The 20,499-nt window shown below is 34.3% G+C and overlaps 4 protein-coding genes across 5 annotated transcripts in view; 3 read left to right on the top strand and 1 right to left on the bottom strand.

Moving 5' to 3' along the window:
• Positions 266–2,725, top strand: LOC107606013. 2 transcript variants are annotated; one of them, XM_021106357.1, is made up of 3 exons: positions 266–419; positions 1,385–2,182; positions 2,452–2,725. In XM_021106357.1, the coding sequence occupies exons 2-3, from the start codon at positions 1,708–1,710 to the stop codon at positions 2,502–2,504; spliced, it is 528 nt and encodes a 175-aa protein (XP_020962016.1). In that variant the 5' UTR covers positions 266–419; positions 1,385–1,707; the 3' UTR covers positions 2,505–2,725. The 2 variants fall into 2 exon arrangements, with proteins under 2 accessions (XP_020962016.1, XP_016163461.1); XM_016307975.2 differs by having other exon boundaries at positions 268–419; positions 1,368–2,182.
• LOC107606012 (F-box protein CPR30-like) lies at positions 11,607–13,584 on the top strand. Its single transcript, XM_016307974.2, has one exon. The coding sequence runs from the start codon at positions 12,155–12,157 to the stop codon at positions 13,307–13,309; it is 1,155 nt and encodes a 384-aa protein (XP_016163460.1). The 5' UTR covers positions 11,607–12,154; the 3' UTR covers positions 13,310–13,584.
• On the bottom strand, positions 13,759–17,225 carry LOC107606014 (disease resistance protein RPM1-like). The gene is given in 4 exon segments (XM_016307976.2): positions 13,759–15,073; positions 15,076–16,085; positions 16,190–16,388; positions 16,496–17,225. Coding segments are annotated over 2 exon segments (1,476 nt in total). The 5' UTR covers positions 15,503–16,085; positions 16,190–16,388; positions 16,496–17,225; the 3' UTR covers positions 13,759–14,024.
• Positions 18,268–20,499, top strand: part of LOC110265143 — a gene marked incomplete at its 5' end in the record, with an annotated part of 4,174 nt that continues 1,942 nt past the window's right edge. The window contains 4 exon segments of the mRNA XM_021107965.1: positions 18,268–18,431; positions 18,434–18,737; positions 20,023–20,043; positions 20,158–20,404. Of these exon segments, the coding sequence (XP_020963624.1) occupies positions 18,268–18,431; positions 18,434–18,737; positions 20,023–20,043; positions 20,158–20,404 (736 nt within the window).

The raw sequence follows: 20,499 nt of genomic DNA on the forward strand, positions 1-20,499 counted from the left end.
AAATAAATACACGTGTTTTTTAACTTTTTTAATATTTATTTTATATTTTAATATGTATTATATTTAAATAATTAATTTAATAATTGATTTTTAGTATATACATACTTACTATTGTTTTACATTTTTGAAAAGCAATATATCTAATATAAAAATTTAAAAATGAGAAACTAATTTCTCCCTTTTATATCCTAAAAAACCAATTTTTTTTATTATTATCCATAAATTTACAAAATAACAATTTAGGGTTAATACCTTGAGTTTTATCTAATAATCCCGTGTTTTAAGTTTTAACCTAAATAGAAGAACAAAGCCAAAGAGGCGTCGAGCATAGAGAAGAAGCAGAAGAGCATTCACGACATCCTCCCTCATGACCTGATTCACACAATCTTAGTGCCGGCCAAACATCTCGTTCGCCTCAGGTGCGTTTCGAACCTCTGGTATTCTCTTATTTCCGATCCACACTTTGCGGAATTGCATTTTCAATATTCTCCTGCAGCCACCAACGCATTCATCTTCACAATAAACTACACTCAGGCTTACTTGGCACTATTTATTGACGAGTAGGGGTGTGCATGGGCCGGGTGAAACCGGGTTTAATGTGACCCAGACCCGGCCCGAAATATATACCGGGTCTATTTGTTAGACCCGAACCCGACCCTAGACCTGATAAAACCTATACATTTTCGGGCCACGATTATACCGGGTAAAAATCGGGTGAAAACCGGGCCGTTAACATTATATTACATTGATACCTTCTTGTAAGTTAGCATGTAAAAATATCCAAATTTCTAAGACTCCAACCATTATTTGACATGGTAAAATTTACTTAGAAAAATATAATAAGAAGTAACTCTTCTCTAAAATTAAAGTATAACCATAATCAATACTAATATTGCCTAATAACACCAAATATTTAAATCAATACAAATAACACAAAATTATGCATTAGTCTAAAGTCTTATGCATTTTAAACATAAAACATTAACTTATAGTCTTATATATAATGACTAATAACACAAAATATTAAGGTTTACAATACTTAAATTTCACATAATAATAGCCATCATCCATCACTAATAACACAAAATATTAATTGTGTATGATGACCGGGCCACCGGGCCGATTTCGGGTGACCCGAGCTATGACCCGGACCCGACCCGAAATAATGACCGGGTCTACTTTTGAGACCCATACCCGGTCCTAGACCCGATGAAATCACACCAAATTAGTCCCTAAAGTGTTCGGGACCGGGCCGGGTCTTCGGGTTGGGCCGGGCCATGCACACCCCTATTGACGACAATGATGCATCACGCATAAAAGTGGTGTATCCCCCTTTCAAGAATAAAAACTTAGTTTGTGATTTTAAGGTCCTGGGATCGTGCAGAGGCTATGTTCTCTTACATGGAAACCTACATTTTCTTGTGGTATGGAACCCACTGACTGGATCCAACAAAAGAATATCCTACTCTCATATTGTTTCTGGTTGTAAGCACAAGGGCGTTAGCCTTCCCAAGAAGTTCCATCTCTATGGATTTGGTTATGATGTTTCACAGGATGACTACTTAGTTGTTGTAGCTTGGCAGGATAAGGATGACCATTATCACTTTGATTGCTTTTCCTTGAGAACCAATTCATGGATTAATCTTGATGCTGCACTCCCCAAATCATTGGGTCTTATGGAGTGGCAACCTCATGGATTGCTCTTGAATGGTGCTATTCATTGGCTGCCTTTGTCTCAAAGCTTACAGGGATGCTATTCTTATCTTTGATCTGAAGGAGAGAACTTTCTCAATGATATCTGCCCCGGAACAACCTGTAATGAGTGCATGCTCCTATTCAAGGCTCGCCTTACTAGGAGGCTGCCTAGCCTTGTATTATCCCAATCATGATAGCTGTAACACTCACATATGGGTGATGAAAGAATATAAAGTGCATTCATCTTGGACTCTCTATCAGATTCCTTGTGTAAACTTCTGGCCTTTGTCCTTATCCAGGAATGGTGATATTATTGGAATAGGTTATATTTTCTCTCATAAAGTACGGTACTTCATATATAATGTCAGAGGAGACTTCCTCAAGCATATTAAAAATCTTCCTTGTCGGCTTCCCTTCCGTGAACCCGTTACTGTGTATACAGAGAGTCTCTTGCCACTCCCTACTGACGTTAAGGATAAGATAATCGGTATGTAACTATTCTCCTATGCTTTGCACCAAGCTATTCCTGTTAGTTTTCATTGCATTGTGACTAATGAATAAGTAATGAGTAATATGCATTATGCATCAAGTTCCAATCAAATGCCACTTTTGTCTATGGATGGTGAAATTGGAATTTATCAATACTTAGGAAATCATTGATCACACTGTCTTGCTTCCTAAAGCCTAGTCTTGTGGTGAGGGATTTTAACTTTTATTCTTTTTTCATGTGTAATGCAATGGTGATCTTTTCTGTAGGCCATCAGAATCAGAAAGATGTCAAACAAGGAAAGAGAATTAGAAGAGAATGACTGCATGACAAAGACACTTAATTCTGTTGTAAATAAAGTGTAGGATTGACAAATTGAGCTGGAAGAAGCTTCTAGAGAATTTTATTTTATTTTGGCTTTGCTTTAAATTATGATTTTCCTTCCAACTATGAATGTTAAAAACTGGAACATTTGAAAGTGCAAATATAGCTTCTTCTAGTTGAATCCAATCTGTTATATTAAATGCTTTATCTTTTTCAATATTTCTTTGGTTGCATTATCATGTCTACACAGAATATCACACATCAATATGAGATTTAACATGTAAACAAATTGTTAATTTGTCAATTCAGTTTGGTCTTAGTAGTAAGTATTTCAGTATTTTGTTTGTTGGGATTACAGTTAGGATCTTTGTGTTAGTCGCTTGAATTCTTAATTGTTCATAGAATATGTGCTCGTAGCTAGGACTTTCTATCATGGTAGGTTAATTGAACCACGTTAAGTTTTCTGTTTTCATCTTATATTTTGTTGTATTGGTAATGAAACGTTGTAGCATGTTGATATAGTTGCTATGGTGGTGTAAATTTTACATTTTTATGTATGACTTTCAACGTTATTTTGTTAGGTACTTCCTAGTTTTAGGATTAACTTTTAGATATATTTTTATTAAATGCAATTCTGAACTTTTAAGCTGGGGTGTGGACACTTAAAACAGTCTTGTGTCTCTTTGTTCTTCTTTGCCCTGTTTTTCGTAGATCTCTATAGAAGTATCATAGCAAAATGAAGACATAACTTGCTAGCTTCCGTCTTCTTTTAACCCGTTTCTGAATGTATAACAAAAGATGAAAGCTATTGCACTCTGAAATTAAAAGAAAAAAAAAGGAAATTTATGAGCAGATCTAGATACAAATAAATGTTTAAAACTGAAATGTTAAATATGCCTTTCTTAAGTAGGCATAATTTTATATTTGATTCTTCTTCAATTTTTTTCTTGGCCATTTAAGATTATATGGATCAACAGCATAGAGCTATCATTGTTATATCTAGTTTAAGGGCTCCATATTATGATGAAAAAGTCAAGCAAGTTATTCTGGTATTGAAGAGCTGGAGATGAGGTGATGAATGCTGAAATATTCGAGAAGAATAATATCTTGGACTATGCTGCTAAGTGCTTAACGTACACTTTATTGGCTTGTTTAATTTAACGTGCGTTTTATTTTCACCTTTCTTCTATAGAAAGCGACTAACAGAATTTTGGGGGTAAACATAAAGCACGGTCCCATTCATGTATTAAGTACTCAATGAATACGTTTTTGCTTGTTTTGTTTATTTGTTATTCATGTTTCTTCATTTCACTTTGAAACTTATGGTAGTGTCCAGAAAAAGCTAACCATATAGGAATGTCTTAAATTCACACTGTTTAATACTTTGTCCAAAATGCAAAATAGAGGAATCCTTTGAAACATAGGTGTATTTTATATATTTTAGAGTTTAGATTGATCAAGAGTACAAATTTTGATGACCTAATACTTTACTCGATGCAGCAAAAGACAGAGAAAAAACTTGCAGCAAGATAATATATTTTAGAGTTTAGATTGATCAAGAGTAAACAATTTTGATGACCTAATACTTTACTCGATGCAGCAAAAGGCAGAGAAAAAACCTGTAGGAAAAAAAAAAAAAAAAAAAAAAAAACAGCCACATCTACCACCATTACAAAATCACTTAACTGCAACATAACCAGAAATTTCATTATGAACAACTATAGTTATTCTCAAATGCACTTATTTTGGCTGGTAATTTTGCCTGCATCTCTCGGGAACCTAGACATAGGAGTATCTTATTTTTGGCTACTTCGGTAGTTTTTTAGAGAAAATGATAAATAGGTCCCTAACCTTTTGTCGCGCGGACATTTTCGTCTCTGACCATTGAAAATACTTTTAAGTCCCTGACCTTCACAAAATTTGGACAGATCCGTCCCTCCGTCTAAATGCCTCCGTCAGGGACTGATCCGTCCAAATCCCTCCGTCAGGGACTGATCCGTCCAAGTTTTGTGAAGGTCAAGGACTTAAAAGTATTTTTCAATGGTTAAGGACGAAAATGTCCGCGGGGCAAAAGGTCAAGGACCTATTTGTCCTTTTCTCTTTTTTATTTAGTTGTATAGGTCTAACACTAATAAGTAGTCATTGTATGGTATTGTTGCTGTGTCAATAACTCAATGCTACCATTAGGAGTAAAGACTCAATTCAGCCTTTGTCTACAATTACTCAACTTTTTTATTTTAGGATAATGCGCCTCTGATAAAATATCAGTTAAATAGTAACGAAAATTAGTTTTGTGAGAGTTTTATTTGTAATTTGTGGAGTTCTAAATCTCACAAAGTTCTTTTCAACAATATAACCAACTATGACCACTATCTTCTTCATCCTCATCATTATCACTTCTATCTCTATTTTTTTATTGTGTAACCAGATTTTATCACCATCGTTATCTTCTCTACTATTAACATCATCAATACAAATATCATCAACATTAATGTTATCTAATTTCATTTCTTGTTCGATGCTATTTTTTTCCTTTAAAAAGCTTTCATAGTGCAATTATTTTTTGTCTGCAATATCATTTCAAGTAATGGTCTTTCTCCATTTAACCACCACCGATGAAAGAATTTTTCAAAAATAAACTTATTAATAGTTTGTGCGAGTTTAAAACCTCCACAAAATAAAAATAAAATCTCCCACAAAACTAATTTTCGTTACTATTTAATATATTTTTTAATAGAAAAATTGTATTATCCTAAAATAAAAAAATTGAGGGTCGAAAAAAATAATATATCTAATATAACAGTTTAAAAAAATTAGAGACTAATTTCTCACTTTTATATTCTTAAAAACAATCTTTTTATTATTAGATATCACACATAAATTTACAAAAATAACATTTTGGGGTTTAATTGCTAAGTTTAACTAATAAATTAGGGTAAACTGTAAAAAATGTACTCAAATAATTTTGTTGTTGACAAAATGTATCCTAATTTTTTTATTGACAAAAATGTTCTCATATAATTTTAAAACGCTACAAAAATATCGAATATTAAATATGTATTTCTCAAAAAATGCCTTAAAGATTGAATTTTGATGTGATTTTTTGCAAGCATGATTAGAAAAATGAGATATTCTTATTCTTAAAATTTGGTAATTTTTTGCTAATTCTATATTTTTTGTGATTTATTAAAATTATTGGTTGTTGACAAAAATATATATACTTAGTAAAATTCACCAAATTTTAAGGATAAAAATATATTATTTTTTAATCATGCTAGCAAAACATCAAAATTCAACCTCTAAAATATCTTTTGAGAATATGTATTTAATGTTAGTATTTTGTTGCATTTTTAAATTATTTGAGGACATTTTTATCAATAACAAAATTTGAGTGTATTTTTGTCAACGAATATATTTTTGGTGGTTTATCCAATTAATAATCCCTTGTGTTCAAAAGCAAATTCAAATCTCCTATTGTAACAAAAAAAAAATCAAATCTTCTATTTTTTCTTTAAAGACAAAATTGTCGTGTACATTTCAGCTTTATGTCACGGTCAATTTTAAAATGTTTTATTTAACTGTGTTTGTATAATATTTTAGAGTATTTGAGAATGTTTGGAATAGTTTAAAAAGTTTTGAAAGATTTTAAAAAATTCTAAAAGACTCTAAAAAGTTATAGATTATTTTAAAAGAGTGTGAATATATATAAAAATATGAAAAGTATGGTAAAATAATAAAAAAATATTTAAAAAAATGTTATAGATTAGATATTTATAATAAAATTTTAGATATTTAATCTAAACCCTTAATTAGATTTAATTCTAATTATTCATTGAAGATGTGAATGACTATAAATAAAGATAAAAATTATAAAGATTAGAATGGGTGTTTGTATGTGAGTCATTTATAACGTTTGAGTAAAAAAATATTTTTCCTACAAAAGTTTTCTTTCTCTAGTGTTTCTTAATTTTCTTGCTCAATATTGGAGTAAATTCCCATAGTCGTCTCTGAGATTCGCATAAATACCCAATGCAGTCCTCAAAACCCAAATTTTTCCATTGTAGTTCTCCAGATAAAGCTCCGAGCACTCATAGTGGTCCCTGGACATATTTCTGGTGATAAGTCATCACCGGAACGCTGACGTGGCGATGTTTTGCCACGCTGGAGGGCTCCAAAACGTCGTCGTTTTGGTTTGGCGCTCTTGAGTGCAAAAAACGACGCCGTTTAGATGTTATTTAACATGAAAAACAGTTTTCTCTCCAATACAAACACTTCATTCGTCTCTTCTTCCACCCTCTCACTTCATCTTTATCTCTTCATCAGTGGCATTACGGTAGAGTTGTATTTGCTGGGTTGAAAAAGTTGAGAGAAGAAGTAATCTGATTGAAGGTTCTTTTCGTTGTTCTCCTCCTCCATCAGAAACACAAGGTTTCGACATTGTGATCAGAATCAAGGTAACCTTCTTTTTTTTTCCTTGGATTTTCAATACAGTATTGATTGATGATATGCAAGTTATTAGTGTGGTTGAAGTTTACTCGTTTTGTTGTCATTGTAGTGTCTAGGGTTTGAAGGTTGGTTGAGATTTTGTGGGATTGCTCTATTTTACTCGAATGAAACAGGGATATGATAAATGATATATGTAGAAGTGAAAAAATATGTGTTGTTGTGGTGTTGATTTTGTTTTTTTTTTTTTATAATGCATTAATAGGCCAACAAAATCTGCTTGTATTAAGTGAAAATTTTGAATTTCTTGTAGAGGGAAGAGAGGTTGGACATCATGTTTCATCATGGGGGTGACTTCAAAAAAAAATGTAGAAGGGATTATGGTATATTCTCCGGACAACAAGGCATGTTTAGGTGATCTAGATATTGATACTCTAGATGTATTCTTCATACGGAACTACCATAAGGAGCTTGGGTACAATAACATAAAGCATTGCTGGTGGCATGTTCCTAGAAAATGCTTGGATAATGGGTTGAGAAACGTAAACAGTGACAAAGAGATAAGAGAGTTGGTGAATTATGCTAGGACAAATGACGGGGTGATTGATGTGTATTTCGAGCATGGAGTGTCAGTGCCAGAGGAATTAGAGGGAGATAACACAGTTGTATATCTGGATGATGATGGTGGAGAGGGTGTAATACTACTACAGATGCTGATGTGAGTCCTCCACTCAATGAGACTAGTGCACTCATAGTTGCTCCCACAGGAAATTCTGTACCCAATAGTTCTTGCAAATTCAGCCCCAACAAAAATAAGACATCCCCACGGCAAACACAACCATCACACTCCAAAACCAAAGTTCACACCACATCTAAAGTCACACAGCCACCACCAATGTCAAGAACTCTAAACCAAGACAAAACCTGAAAAACTCAAGATGAAGAGGAGGATGGATGCAGATGAGAAGAGTGGTTTAGAAACTAAAAAGCCTAAAGTTGATCCAAAATTGTTGAGTAACAGTGGAGACGGTGTACATCTAAAAAGGTAGTTGAAGACCTTTACCTGCAGCTTCTGTGGTGAAAAGGGGCATACAAAGAGGGGCTGCAAAAAGAAGAGGGTGGCTGATGCTGCCGAAGCGGCTGAGAAGAAGAAAAAAAATGAAGGACATCCTACGCTTGAGCAGCAAGTTGAGCAGCCCCAAAATGATGGTGACCAAGGTGATGGGAAAAGCAATCCCGTTTCACAACCTGTAGAGATCGAGATATCTCAGCCAACTGCTTCTGAGGCAGAAGATTCTCAACAGGTAGCTTAATATTTATATATTTATGCTTTCATGATTTAAGTGAACTACTCAATTATATTTAATGTCAACTTTTTTTCATATAGGATCCTAGTATGAAAAGGCCTTCGAAGCTGTCACCAAAAAGAAAATCCTCTCTACCGGCAACCTCTCCAACAGTGAATCCCTTGCAGGGTGCGTCTTTAGCAACATCAACAAAATTTGCCAATTTGATGAAGTTCATCCCAACTCTAGTGTTTAAGCCTCCAAGAAAGAAGAATTGAAGACTTTAGATAAATCTGTATAGGGTTCTGTTTTGTGTAATTAGGCTTTTTCAACAGACAATGACTAGATGATGAATTGTGATCCTTTATGCTTCTTTTGTGATGTTTTACTTTTGAGAAAATTACTCATAGCAGCTTCATGTTCTTTAGTTGCCTTTTATCTTTGTCATTTGCTGTTTTTTACCAAACAATAAAATTTATCTTAATACACTATGCTTTGTGATTTTTCAATCACTTTTATTGCCTTCTTCATCATTTATTGATTTTGGTTCATTCCATGAACAAACATAAATAACAATAATTTCATAGTAAACAACATTTTCATTTCATCAACAGGAGCTTTTTTTACATTTATTGTTCACAGAAAATCTACCACCAACTCTTTATCATTTACAATACAGAATAACCACCAAACACTATCAATATAGATACAACTAACACTAACAACTGGGTAATCACTTTTTGCATCCGGACATCTTCCTCCAACCTCCGAAACCTCCAATCAAAGTTCACCTTCACTTCATAATCAGCACCACAAGATTCTGTCTTATCAATCTGTTCATCATTTTCAGAATCTGCCCAAACAAAAAGTCCACACCATCTCTTCTCACTTGTCTGTAACGAAGAAACGATCAAACTTCAGACAAGAACAACAGAAGAACAATGAGGTAAGGACAATTATAACAACACAAGTAATTTTTCTAACCCACATTATAATTGGGGCAACCATAAAATGGTTTGTTTGGATTTAAATTTGTGCCAAACCATCTGAGAACCGGCCAGCTAAGGGTGTCCGCGGATCGGATCGGATCGGATATGGCCGAAAATTCGATCCGATCTGCACAATTTCCATCGGATCGGATCGGATATGATATCCGCGCTTTTTAGTGCCGGATCCGATCCGATCCGATCCGCAAATGTGCGGATCGGATATCGGATATATCCGCATGATTAAACCTTCTCATTTTAATCATATTTTTATGTAAAAAGATTCAATAAAAATATTTTTTTTATACTTTTAAACTTATTTATTCCTGGCCAGCAGCCATAACCGCACCATTCTGGCGGCCCCGATCTTCTACTCTTGCTTGGCATTCTCGTTCGGCTCCAATTAGATAAGGAACGAACAGAACTTTCACCTGCAGTGTTACCACCACCAACAAAAAATAGTTACTAAATTAATTGTTATATATTTGTCTATAAATACATGTATTTTTTTAAACCAAATTGAGTTGGTCGAGTGGTCAGCTCACTCGCCAGCAACTCATTGACCAGACCCTTAAATGAAACTCAGATTCGCGACAAATTATTTAGTATACACATAATATGATTATTGTTATTTTATATTTAAAAAAAAGTTTAATTACTCTGTTGGTCTTTATGTTTTATCGAATTCGCAATTTGGTTATTATATTTGTTTTCTTTCAATTGGATCTTTATATAGGACTTTTCTGTATCAAAAGCGTTAAAATTATTGGAATATTCCTTCTAAAAAATATGTGTTCAAAGATCTCATTAGATTCTTCCTTATGAGTATTTTCAATTCGTAAAAAAATATTTCGTTAACTTTACTATTTTTTCCTTCACAAATACATAATTACAAAATTAAAAGCAAAGATGAATAGAGTAATTAAATATTTAAAAATCAATGTTTTATTACTAGGCTATTTTTTTTACAATTCAACTAGGTATCCTTTAAAAGTTGTACAATATTTAGCCTTTTATTACAATAATTAAAAAAAAAGTAAAACAAACACATCTAAAAATTATAAATAGATTTAATGTCTTTTTAAAATTAAATACACCTTCAAAATACAAACTAAATAAAACTAAAATTTAAAATTATTTTATATTTAATATATTACAATTTAAATACACATCTAAAAATAAAATTAGTTAGAATTCAAAATTTTGAATTTAAAATTTTAAAATAAATCTTAAATCATCTTAAATCAATAGTAAAATCTTCGCTCCGTAAAGATCTAGAGATGCAGCGCCTCCCCCTCCTCATCTGTGGCCACTTTCGTCTTCTCCCGCGTTGCGCACTCCTCTGCGACGATCTCTTCCTTCGACGACGCGCTCCTCCCCGCAAAGCGCACTTCCCTTGCGCATGCCCCGCGCCTCCTCCATCGATGGACTCCTCTCTGTCCCTGGTCTCCTCCCTCGCACCACGCACAACCGCCCCCTTCTCCCGCGCCTCCTTCTGTCTCTTCCCCCACGTCGCACTCCTTCTGTCTCTAATATTTCTGCTTGCAAAATTCTAAAAAATTTTGGTTGAGTTCATTCATGAAGATATGTTATCCTTTTTTTGCTTAATAAAAAGTTCTATTTTTTTAAATTTATGTATAATATTGCAAGTGTCTGTGTTTTTTTTTCTTTTTTTTTTAAATGTATTTGTGATTATAATTTTCTTTTGCACTCATATGTTTGATTTGGTAGTTGTAATAGTAACCTAATTTGGATGTGTCAATACTTAATTTTGGATGTGTTTATATTGTTCATTATATTCTTATGTACATATATAAGTTTTTTCACATGAGTTTTGGATGTGTTGATAAAATATTTAGAATGCATTCTTATAATTTTGGATGTGTATTTGAGTTTAATTTTTTCTGTATTCAATATGTAATTTAGAACTACAATGAGAATAATTTAGATGTGTTAATACATAAATTTAAATGTGTTTATGTTGTTTATTTAATTTTAGATGTGTTTTTGACATGAGTTTTAAATGTTTTGAATAAAAAAAATAATTGGAGTTTAATTAATTTTGAAAACTTCATTGATTTTTTAAAACTTAGTATACGAAAGTTGTTATGAGTTTTATGGTTTAGTTTGAAAAAAATTAATATATTACAAGTGGTTACAAATTTTACGGTGATAAGTATTCAAAATAAAAGTGGTTCCTTAAAAATAGGAAATATAATTAATTAAAAAATTAAAATAATAAAATATTAGATTTAAAGGCTAAATAAAGGATGAATTTTATTGTACAAGTAGCATTTTCCTTTTTTTATATGATTCACAAATGTGAGTTACACTGGAGTTATGGAGTTTTAGAGTGATATACAATATACCCTGTTTAGGGGGGAAGAAATCAAACCGTCCTTTTTCTTTAGGAAGTGAGGGGGTGACAATCAAATAGGATATAGATGCAACAAAGCCAACCACAAAAGTAGCTGCATGCGCACCAAGTGGAAGTAGTAAGAAAATGACACTCAAATAAGATATAAATGCAACGAAGCCAACCACAAAAGCTGCTGGATGTGCACCACGTAGAAGCAGTACGTGTGTACTGTCTGATTACTAAAATCGGACCGTCTGATTACCGTCATTCCAATTGGTCCATCCAATTTGTTCTGCATAGCCATCACAACCCTATAAAACACCATATACCTTCATAATCATATTATACTATATACACCAACAATCACTCCATATCAAAATTAAAAAACTCTTTATATCCCCATAAATTTACAAAGATGAGAACTAGGTGCATGCACCTGAGTTTCCACATAACAATTTGGGGTTAATGCTTTATAAGTTTATCTAATAATCCCGTGTTCAGAAGCAGATTCAAATCCCGTGTTGTACCAAGGCAGAAACCCTAACAAAAGAACAAAGCTGAAGAGTGATCGATCATGGAGGAGAACAAGCAGAAGAGCATTCACGACATCCTCCCTCTTGACCTGATTCACATAATCTTACTGAGGATTCCGGTCAAACACCTTGGTCGCCTCAGGTGCGTTTCGAAGCTTTGGCACTCTCTCATTTCCGATCCAGACTTTGCGGAATCGCATCTTCACCTCTCTCTCGCACCCACCCATGCGTGCATCTACAGAAAAGTCTCCACGAAGTCTTACCTTGTTCACGTTGAAGAAGTATTTAATGGCGACAATTACCAAGTAAAAGAGGTATCTTTCCCTTTCAAGAAGCAGCCACCTTCTAAGTTTCGTGTAATGGGATCCTGCAGAGGGTTTGTTCTCTTACACCAAGAGCCACACTTTTTTGTAGTATGGAACCCACTCACCGGATTCAGCAAAAGAGTATCTTACTCTTGGTTAAATATTCTTCATCGTAGTAAGGGCAGGTACTTTTATTTTCCCGGTAATGCGATTCTGTATGGATTTGGTTACGATGCAACACAGGATGACTACTTAGTTGTTGTAGCTTGGAAGGATAGTAACTGCCAACTCTTAGATTGCTTGTCCTTGAGAACCAATTCATGGATTAATCTTGATGCTGCACTCCCCAAACGATTCGGTTTTTGTTTGTGGGAATCTGAGGGGTTGTTCTTGAATGGCTCTATTCATTGGTTGCCTTACTCTCTCAAACATTACAGTGAAGGTCTTCTTATATTTGATTTGAAGGAAAGAAGTTTCTCAAAGATGTCTTTGCCTGAACAACTCATAATGGGTGGTCCTGCCACATTTGTCATACTAGGAGGGTGCCTAGCCTTGTATTTTCAGGACTATGTTGAAGGTAACACACACATATGGGTGATGAAACAATACAGAGTGCACTCATCTTGGACTTTGTATGTGATTCCTTGTTTAGAGTTTGAGCCTCTATGCTTATCCAATGGTTGTGACATTATTGCACTAGATTCTATTCTTGCTAGACCATTAAAGTTTGCCAAATATAATATCAGAGGAGAGCTGCTCCAACATTTTACATGTCCTGCTCATCTTCCACACGATATTTACAAATATGGCAGTTACCATGTATATACAGAGAGTCTCTTGCTGCTCCCTAGTGATAATAAGCATAAGGATAAGAAGAATAATGTTATTTAACTCTTCTGCTATGCGTTGCACCACATTATCCCTGCTAGTTTTTATTGTTTTGTGATTAATGTAAAGTGATGAGCAAGATGCATGTGCATCAAGTTGCATTCAGATGTGAATTTTGTCTATTCATGGTGAAACTTGATGTATCAGATGCTTGGGGGATTATTAATCAGTGTCTTGCTTTCTAAAGTCTAGTCTTGTGGTGAGGTTTTAGGGTTTAGCTCTTTTTCAGTTCTAAAGCTTGTGACCTTTACCATGAAAATCTTATATATGCTTCCTTATTGTGCTGATTGCTATAGATAAATATACTTTTCTCATTGATTGTATACTTGTATACTCTGTTCGATGTTAGCTTTGACAAATATGTGACTGATAAAACCCTTGGGCAAAAAAGTATTGGTAATTAACCAAGAACTGAAGTTATAGCTGCTATATGCCAAATGGAAGAAGTTCACGACAGTTTCTTATTTGGTGGTATAGGACATGACAGTAATCATAACTTTGATGAATTTACTTGATCTAGCAACAGCAATATAGGATGCTTTTCTTGTTAAATCAAAACCAATATCAAGATTATTGTTGATATATGCACCAGTAATATGTTCTCTAGTAATTAGACACAAAAGTAACCTTTTAACCTTTTCTTGCTCTATATGATGGCTTTGGGTCGACAACAAGCACATCTTGCAAGTTGGGCAAGGACCACAATCGCTCTAGAAGCTCACCCAAGCGACAATATTTGATCAAGCTCCAACAGTTTCTTGAGCCTCCATATTCCATGGGGGAGTTTATAACAGTGGAAATGTTCTTCAACAATTAGAGTTTCTAGGTTCGGAAGGGTGCAGATTGGATCAGGATGATCCTCTGTTGGGCAGTGTGCACCCCGATTTAGTCTCAAGTATCTTAAATGGATGAACATACTCAAATCCTGTGCCATTGATGATATAACATAATCATTACATCCAAAGTCCAAAATGCGAGCTGAATCGAAACCCATTTGATCAAGATTTTGCCGTCTTGGAATGCAATTCTCCCTAAAGGACATTAAAGAATGGATGCAGGAGTGATCACACTGCTTAAATGAATCCCAATCGGTGTCTCGAAGGGACAATCTACAGGATTTCACATTGCCAAGGGATCTAATGTCCTTCACCGTGCATATATCTATACCATTTTCAGCTCTACTCTCTGATATGCAAAGATCAAGAAGCGGGTCATGAATCCGGCAGCTTTTGACCCCTCCATCACTCCTTCTTTTTGCCACCATCACCAAGCTGCGATCCACCAACTCATTTAAGTACTCTTCAGCAATATCTTCTACTTCTGGTGCATCTAATATTCCTGTTTTTGGTGGCTGTATTAACCCTTCAACAGTCCATAATAGTATTAATCGTTTCACAGGAATTGCATAGTCTTCGGGAAACATCCCAAAGTATAGAAAACATGGTTTTAATCGATGAGGCAAGCTGTTATAACTAAGCTTCAACACCTCAGTGACTCTACTGTTATCTGTAGCAAGATACCAAATGACATTGCTCATGATTCTCATCCACTCAACTGTCAGTTGCTTCTTCTTCGCAACCACCCTGGCCAAGGTGATAATAGCAAGTGGTAAGCCTCTACATTTTTCAACCATTGATCTACCAATTGGTTCTAGAACAAATGGGCACTCTCCTCCCCTAAAGACCTTCTTGCAAAATAGTTTCCAACTTTCATCCTTATCTAGGAATGGAAGGGAGTGGGACTTTGATGCTGTATAATTCGCCACCTCTCCGGAAATAAACATTGTACCTCATCCCAAACTTTAGGTTCCCAGAAGTCATCAAGCACTATCAAATACTTCTTCTCCTTTAAGTATTCTTGCACCTTCCGCTTCTGTCCCTCCTCGCCCAAATGTTCAGTAGACTTGGACAAGTTGCAACCACTGAGAAGGCTTCGAAGAAATTCCCTGGCTTTGTAGTCCATAGAAACAGTGATACATACATAATAAGAGAACAACTTCTCCACCTCATTATCATTGTAAATTTTTTTAGCAAGGGTAGTCTTACCCAAACCACCCATGCCTATTATGGAGATAACATTAAGACATGACTCATTTTCTTTCAATTGCTTAGTTACATGGTTGAAGATATTCACAAAGCCCACCATATCTTCCTGGATGACCATATCTCGTTTCTGATTTGATCTAGCACCTTCCATTCCTTCAAATTCACCTTCATTAATGCAATATTTCTCAATCTTGAATCCATTTAACACTTGATTATTTAGGAAATTGGCATCCCTTGTTGTTATAATAATTCTACTACCAGGACAAAACCAATCACTTCACCCTGCCAGTGAATCCAACTGTTCTGTACTATCAACATCGTCGAGAATCAGAAGGACTCTTTTATTGTGAAGATTTTGTTTTATATCAGAAGATCCTGTTAATGTGCTTCCCAACTTTAGCTTTTTATGCACACCCATTTCATACAAAAGTGTTTCTTGGAGATTTTCTAGACCATCGGCACTTCTCACTGATTTTTCAGATACTTTGTCAAGAAAACTCGCAGCTTCAAATTGATGCCTGAACTTGTTAAACAACTCTCCAACAAGTGTGGTCTTGTTACCATCTCCATAAATGACCAGCATGCAAATGGTATTGTCAGATTCAATATTCCAAAGAGATTCCACTACTTCAAAGTGAGAATCAAAACCAATTGGATGCTTAATGTATAGTGGTTCAGGAGGAAGCTTCTCTGAGACCTCTTCAACAATTTTCTTTATAATCTCACTTTCATAGCTGCAAGAAATACATACCTCTTCAATATGTACTCAAATTTATATAAAGATATATATACATACACCATCAAAAAAATGAAGCAAAGTTGCTATGAACCACTATACATTAACTAAATCTTCATGCTTCATCATGTCTTTTTCATATTGGTTCCTCTGGCGCCTCACATCTGATGGTTCCACTTGATAAAAGATTGGCAAAACCGGTTGATTTTTTCCATTATTCCAGCACTTCATGATCTGTACTAGTTCATCCAAACACCATGTGGAAGAAGCATAGTCCTTACACAGCACAGCAATAGACATCCTGTTATTATGATCCATAAGTAAATTAATTAGTTAGTTAAACTTGTTAGTAGTTAGGTCATGATGATGTAAGCAGTTACTTATTTTCAGTTTTCAGTTAGGTGATACCTGGATCTTTCAATGGCTTCAAGAAGAGTATCTCTGATTCTATCACCAACTCTGACGTTCTCATCATCTCTGAAGGTGGTGATTCCTCTCTCATGCAGAGCATGATAGAGGCGATCCGTGAATCCGTATCGGGTGAAGCCTCTAAAGCTCAGAAAAACATCATATATGAAATGTGAGGAGGAAGATTCTGCATCATGATCTGCCATGAGACCAATTTTTAGTGGATCTTACAATTGTGATAGCATAGTTATTCAACCAGTGAGCTCTGACTCAATGAACCAAGAAAGCATAGGTGAAAAAACACAGTGCTTGATAGAAAAACTTTTGCCATTTGCCACTTCCAGTGTTGCCGCCAAGTCAAGAACAAGCGAGGGAGAGAGATCCGTCGCCGTCGATGCTGTTTAGTGAGGAAGGTAGAACTGCGACGAAGAAGGGGAGCAGGAGCCGTCACGGTGGTCGTCTTCATCGCTGTTGGGTAGCAGTGGTCAGAGCCACCGGTGATGGAGTGCGCCAGAGCTTCTGTATGAGAAAATGTGAAAAGAGGAAGAAGATGTGAGAAGAGAAAGAAGAGAACGATATTTATATAATTTACTATTTTATTTTATAATTTTTTTTTATACCACCAAAAATTTAAATATACTTTTCCCCGTCTAAAACAAAGCCTTTTTTTAACCTTTTTTTGAATGCGTTACAGAAGATGGAAGTTACTGCACTTTGAAATTAAAAGGAAAGAAAAACAAGGGATGGCTGGGATTCATGGACAGAACTATATAGGAATAAATGTTTAGGATCTGAACATTAAATATACCTTTTTTAATAGTAATGATAATTTTATATTTGATTTTTCTTCAATTTCTTCTTGACCATTTAAGATTATATGGATCAAGAGTATGGAGCTATCATTATTATATCTAGCTTAAGGGCTCCATTGTTATGATAAAAAAGTCAAGTATGCTATTCTACTGTTGAAGAGTTAGAGATGAGATGAGAGTTAATATCTAAAATGGTTTCTAAAATTTGATTTTCAATTTAATTTAGGTGTTTAATTTTTAATTGATCCAAATTGTATCTTTAAATTTTAAAACATGACTCAAGTTGGTTCTTTCGTCTATTTTTGTCATTTAAAAAATAACGTGACACATTTAGTTGAACAGAAAGTAGAGATATGTTCGTCAATGATAACTGAATGGTCAAAAGGTCAAACTATTCATGTTAACCTCCAAATGAATGACAAAGTCTCGTCTCAATAACTTCAACTTCTTCCCCAAAACACTCTTTTCCCCACTCTTTCTTCATCTTAAGTCACATTTTAAAATTTTAGATATATTAAATGCTAAATGAATACATTTTTGCTTGTTTTGTTTATTTGTTATGCATGTTCCTTCATTTCACTTTAAAACTGTTATGGCAGTGTCCAGAAATTAAAAAAACTAAGGATGCGAGAAAGAAGATCATGCTTTAAATCCACACTATAGGATAAATGGTTTAGTAGTTAATTATAAGGAAAAGTATATGGAACCAAAAGGTTACCAGCCAAAGACTAAACAAAATCACATTAATTTATATTAATAATTAATTTTAAATTTTTTAAATTCAAAATTTAAAATTGATTAAGTAAACCTAATTAAAACTTATAAAAACCTTCCTCTTTTTTCTCACATTAACCTACCCACCTCCAACAATCACACACAGACCCCTCTCTCTTTCTCTCACCGTTAGACCATCTCCACCTCCCCACTGCGACCCACTCCTCTTTTATCACCGACATCTAATTCGTCGGATTCGCCACCGTCGACAAGAATCCATACTCAACACGTGGATTAGACAAGTTTTGGGAACTTCTAGCTGAACTCAATGAGAGAAGGAAGAAGGTTTATTCCAAGTCGTTCGACTCGCGTATTCCAACAATGATGATTTCGTCCCCATCGTCATTATGATATTGATTTTGGTGTTCTTGACGGTGTTTGGTAGATCGGTGGCGACACTTTGTACGTGTGTTTTGTGGTATGTAATTCTAGTGATGAGTGATACCTCTTTTTCTTCTTCTTCAAGTTCAAAGCCAATAAGAAAAACTGTGAGGAATACAAATAAAAAGGAATATGTGAGAGGGTTGAGTGAAAAGAAGATGGTGGTGATGAATGAGGGTTTAAATTCTCCATCAAAGTACAATGGTTTACCGAAACAAGGCACGGTAGCAGCATCGTCACGATGTTACTCTTTGCGTTTTGGGATATTAGGTGTCGTTTTGATGATTAAAGAGACGACAAATTACATAATTACAGAAATAAAAAAAACATTCATTTAATATGAAAAAAAAAACATCCTAATATTTAACAAAAGAAACATCCAATTATATTTTAGTAAAAATAATTAAATATCTATAAAACTTAAAAAAATATGAAATTCTTAAAGAAATAGAGACATTCACATTTGCAATACAAAAAAAATTCAAAAAATATATAAAAGAACATCCATTTAGTATGAAAAAAAAACATTCTGATACTTAATAGAAGAAACATTCATATTTATTAACTCGTTGAGATTTTGAATTCACCAAAAGTATTTTGGCTGATTTTTGGCTAATACCCTTTTGGTTCCCTAGCATTGCTCTTATAATTAACTACTAAGGGCCGTTTGGATAGGTTCATAAGTGACTTTTTTTTAACTTTTAACTTATGAAAATGTGTAGTATTAATGTCTAGTACAATTTTTTCAAAGCAAAATTATAACTTTCTAAAAAGCTATTTTGGTGCTTAAGGAGAAGTTAAAAAAATGACTTCTCTCATAATAAATTTTTTTTTATCACTTTTATCATAAAATACGTACTTTTAGAATTAAAAAATCAAACACAAAATAACTTTTTTAATTTCTAGACACTGCCATAACAGTTTTAAAGTGAAATGAAGGAACATGCATAACAAATAAACAAATGGTTTTGTTTAGTTTTTGGCTGGTAACCTTTTGGTTTCATATACTTTTCCATTATAATTAGGAAAAGTATATGGAACCAAGAGGTTACCAGCCAAAAACTAAACAAAACCACATTAATTTATATTAATAATTAATTTTAAATTTATGAAATTCAAAATTTAAAAAATTTAAAATTAATTAAGTAAACCTAATTAAAACCTATAAAAACCTTCCTCTTCTTTCTCACATTAACCTACCCACCTCTAACAATCACACACACACTTCTCTCTCTCACCAATACTGCTGGAAGCGCCGGCGACTTCCATGCTCTCCAGGACGCCCTCAATAAGCGTATCCAAGACAACTGCTTCAACACGAAGTCCACCTTCGACTTCGTCACCGACAAAACCTTCTCCTCTTCCCTTCTCAACCACCTCCTTCAAACACTATCCACCCTCAACCGCAGCGTCACTTGCAAGAACGCGTTCGAAGCAGTTGAAAGCTCCATGAAACAAAGCTAGCTGTTGGGGCAGTGAGGATAAGGATTGGATTTGCCTAACACTCCTCTCATGATTGATTATTTGTTGCTGACATAGCTTATTCTCTTGAATCCACAGGCTCTTGAGGGTTATAGTGCGGTCCATGAGCCAAATTATCTGTGAGTGCAACTGCTTGTTGCTTATCATCACTACGGTAATATAAAATCTTGGGCAAATTTGTATATGTAATGTATATTATTTTATACTTTATAGATAGAAATGCTTCATTATGGTATAATATGGGACATGATTGTCTCAAGATTTTCTGTTGATCATGAGCCGTATAATCAAATTGATGCCTACAGGAAAGCCGATATCGATATGTTCTCAGAATATGATAAGTTTCGAGATAGTTATGGCAGCATTGAAAATTATGGTGATCGAGGATATGATAAACCTGCCAGGTTTAGAGGACATGACCGTGATGATTATGCATATGATGACTATGGCTACAAGTCCCGTACTTCTCATCATCATAGGGAGGATAGCCATGAGAGGAATTATAAAAAAAATATTTGTTTAATATAAAAAAAAAATTAATATATAAGGTATTCA

The sequence above is a fragment of the Arachis ipaensis genome, chromosome B07 (genome assembly GCF_000816755.2).
Source record: "Arachis ipaensis cultivar K30076 chromosome B07, Araip1.1, whole genome shotgun sequence".
Lineage (NCBI taxonomy): Eukaryota > Viridiplantae > Streptophyta > Magnoliopsida > Fabales > Fabaceae > Arachis > Arachis ipaensis.

What these genes read in the sequence shown, in the direction of transcription:
- LOC107606012 (XM_016307974.2), top strand. Translation starts at nt 12,155, where the DNA reads ATGGAGGAGAACAAGCAGAAGAGCATTCACGACATCCTCCCTCTTGAC.
- LOC107606013 (XM_021106357.1), top strand. Translation starts at nt 1,708, where the DNA reads ATGGTGCTATTCATTGGCTGCCTTTGTCTCAAAGCTTACAGGGATGCT. An exon ending in CGTTAAGGATAAGATAATCG is followed by an intron (nt 2,183 to 2,451) that starts GTATGTAACTAT and finishes TCTTTTCTGTAG; the next exon opens with GCCATCAGAATCAGAAAGAT.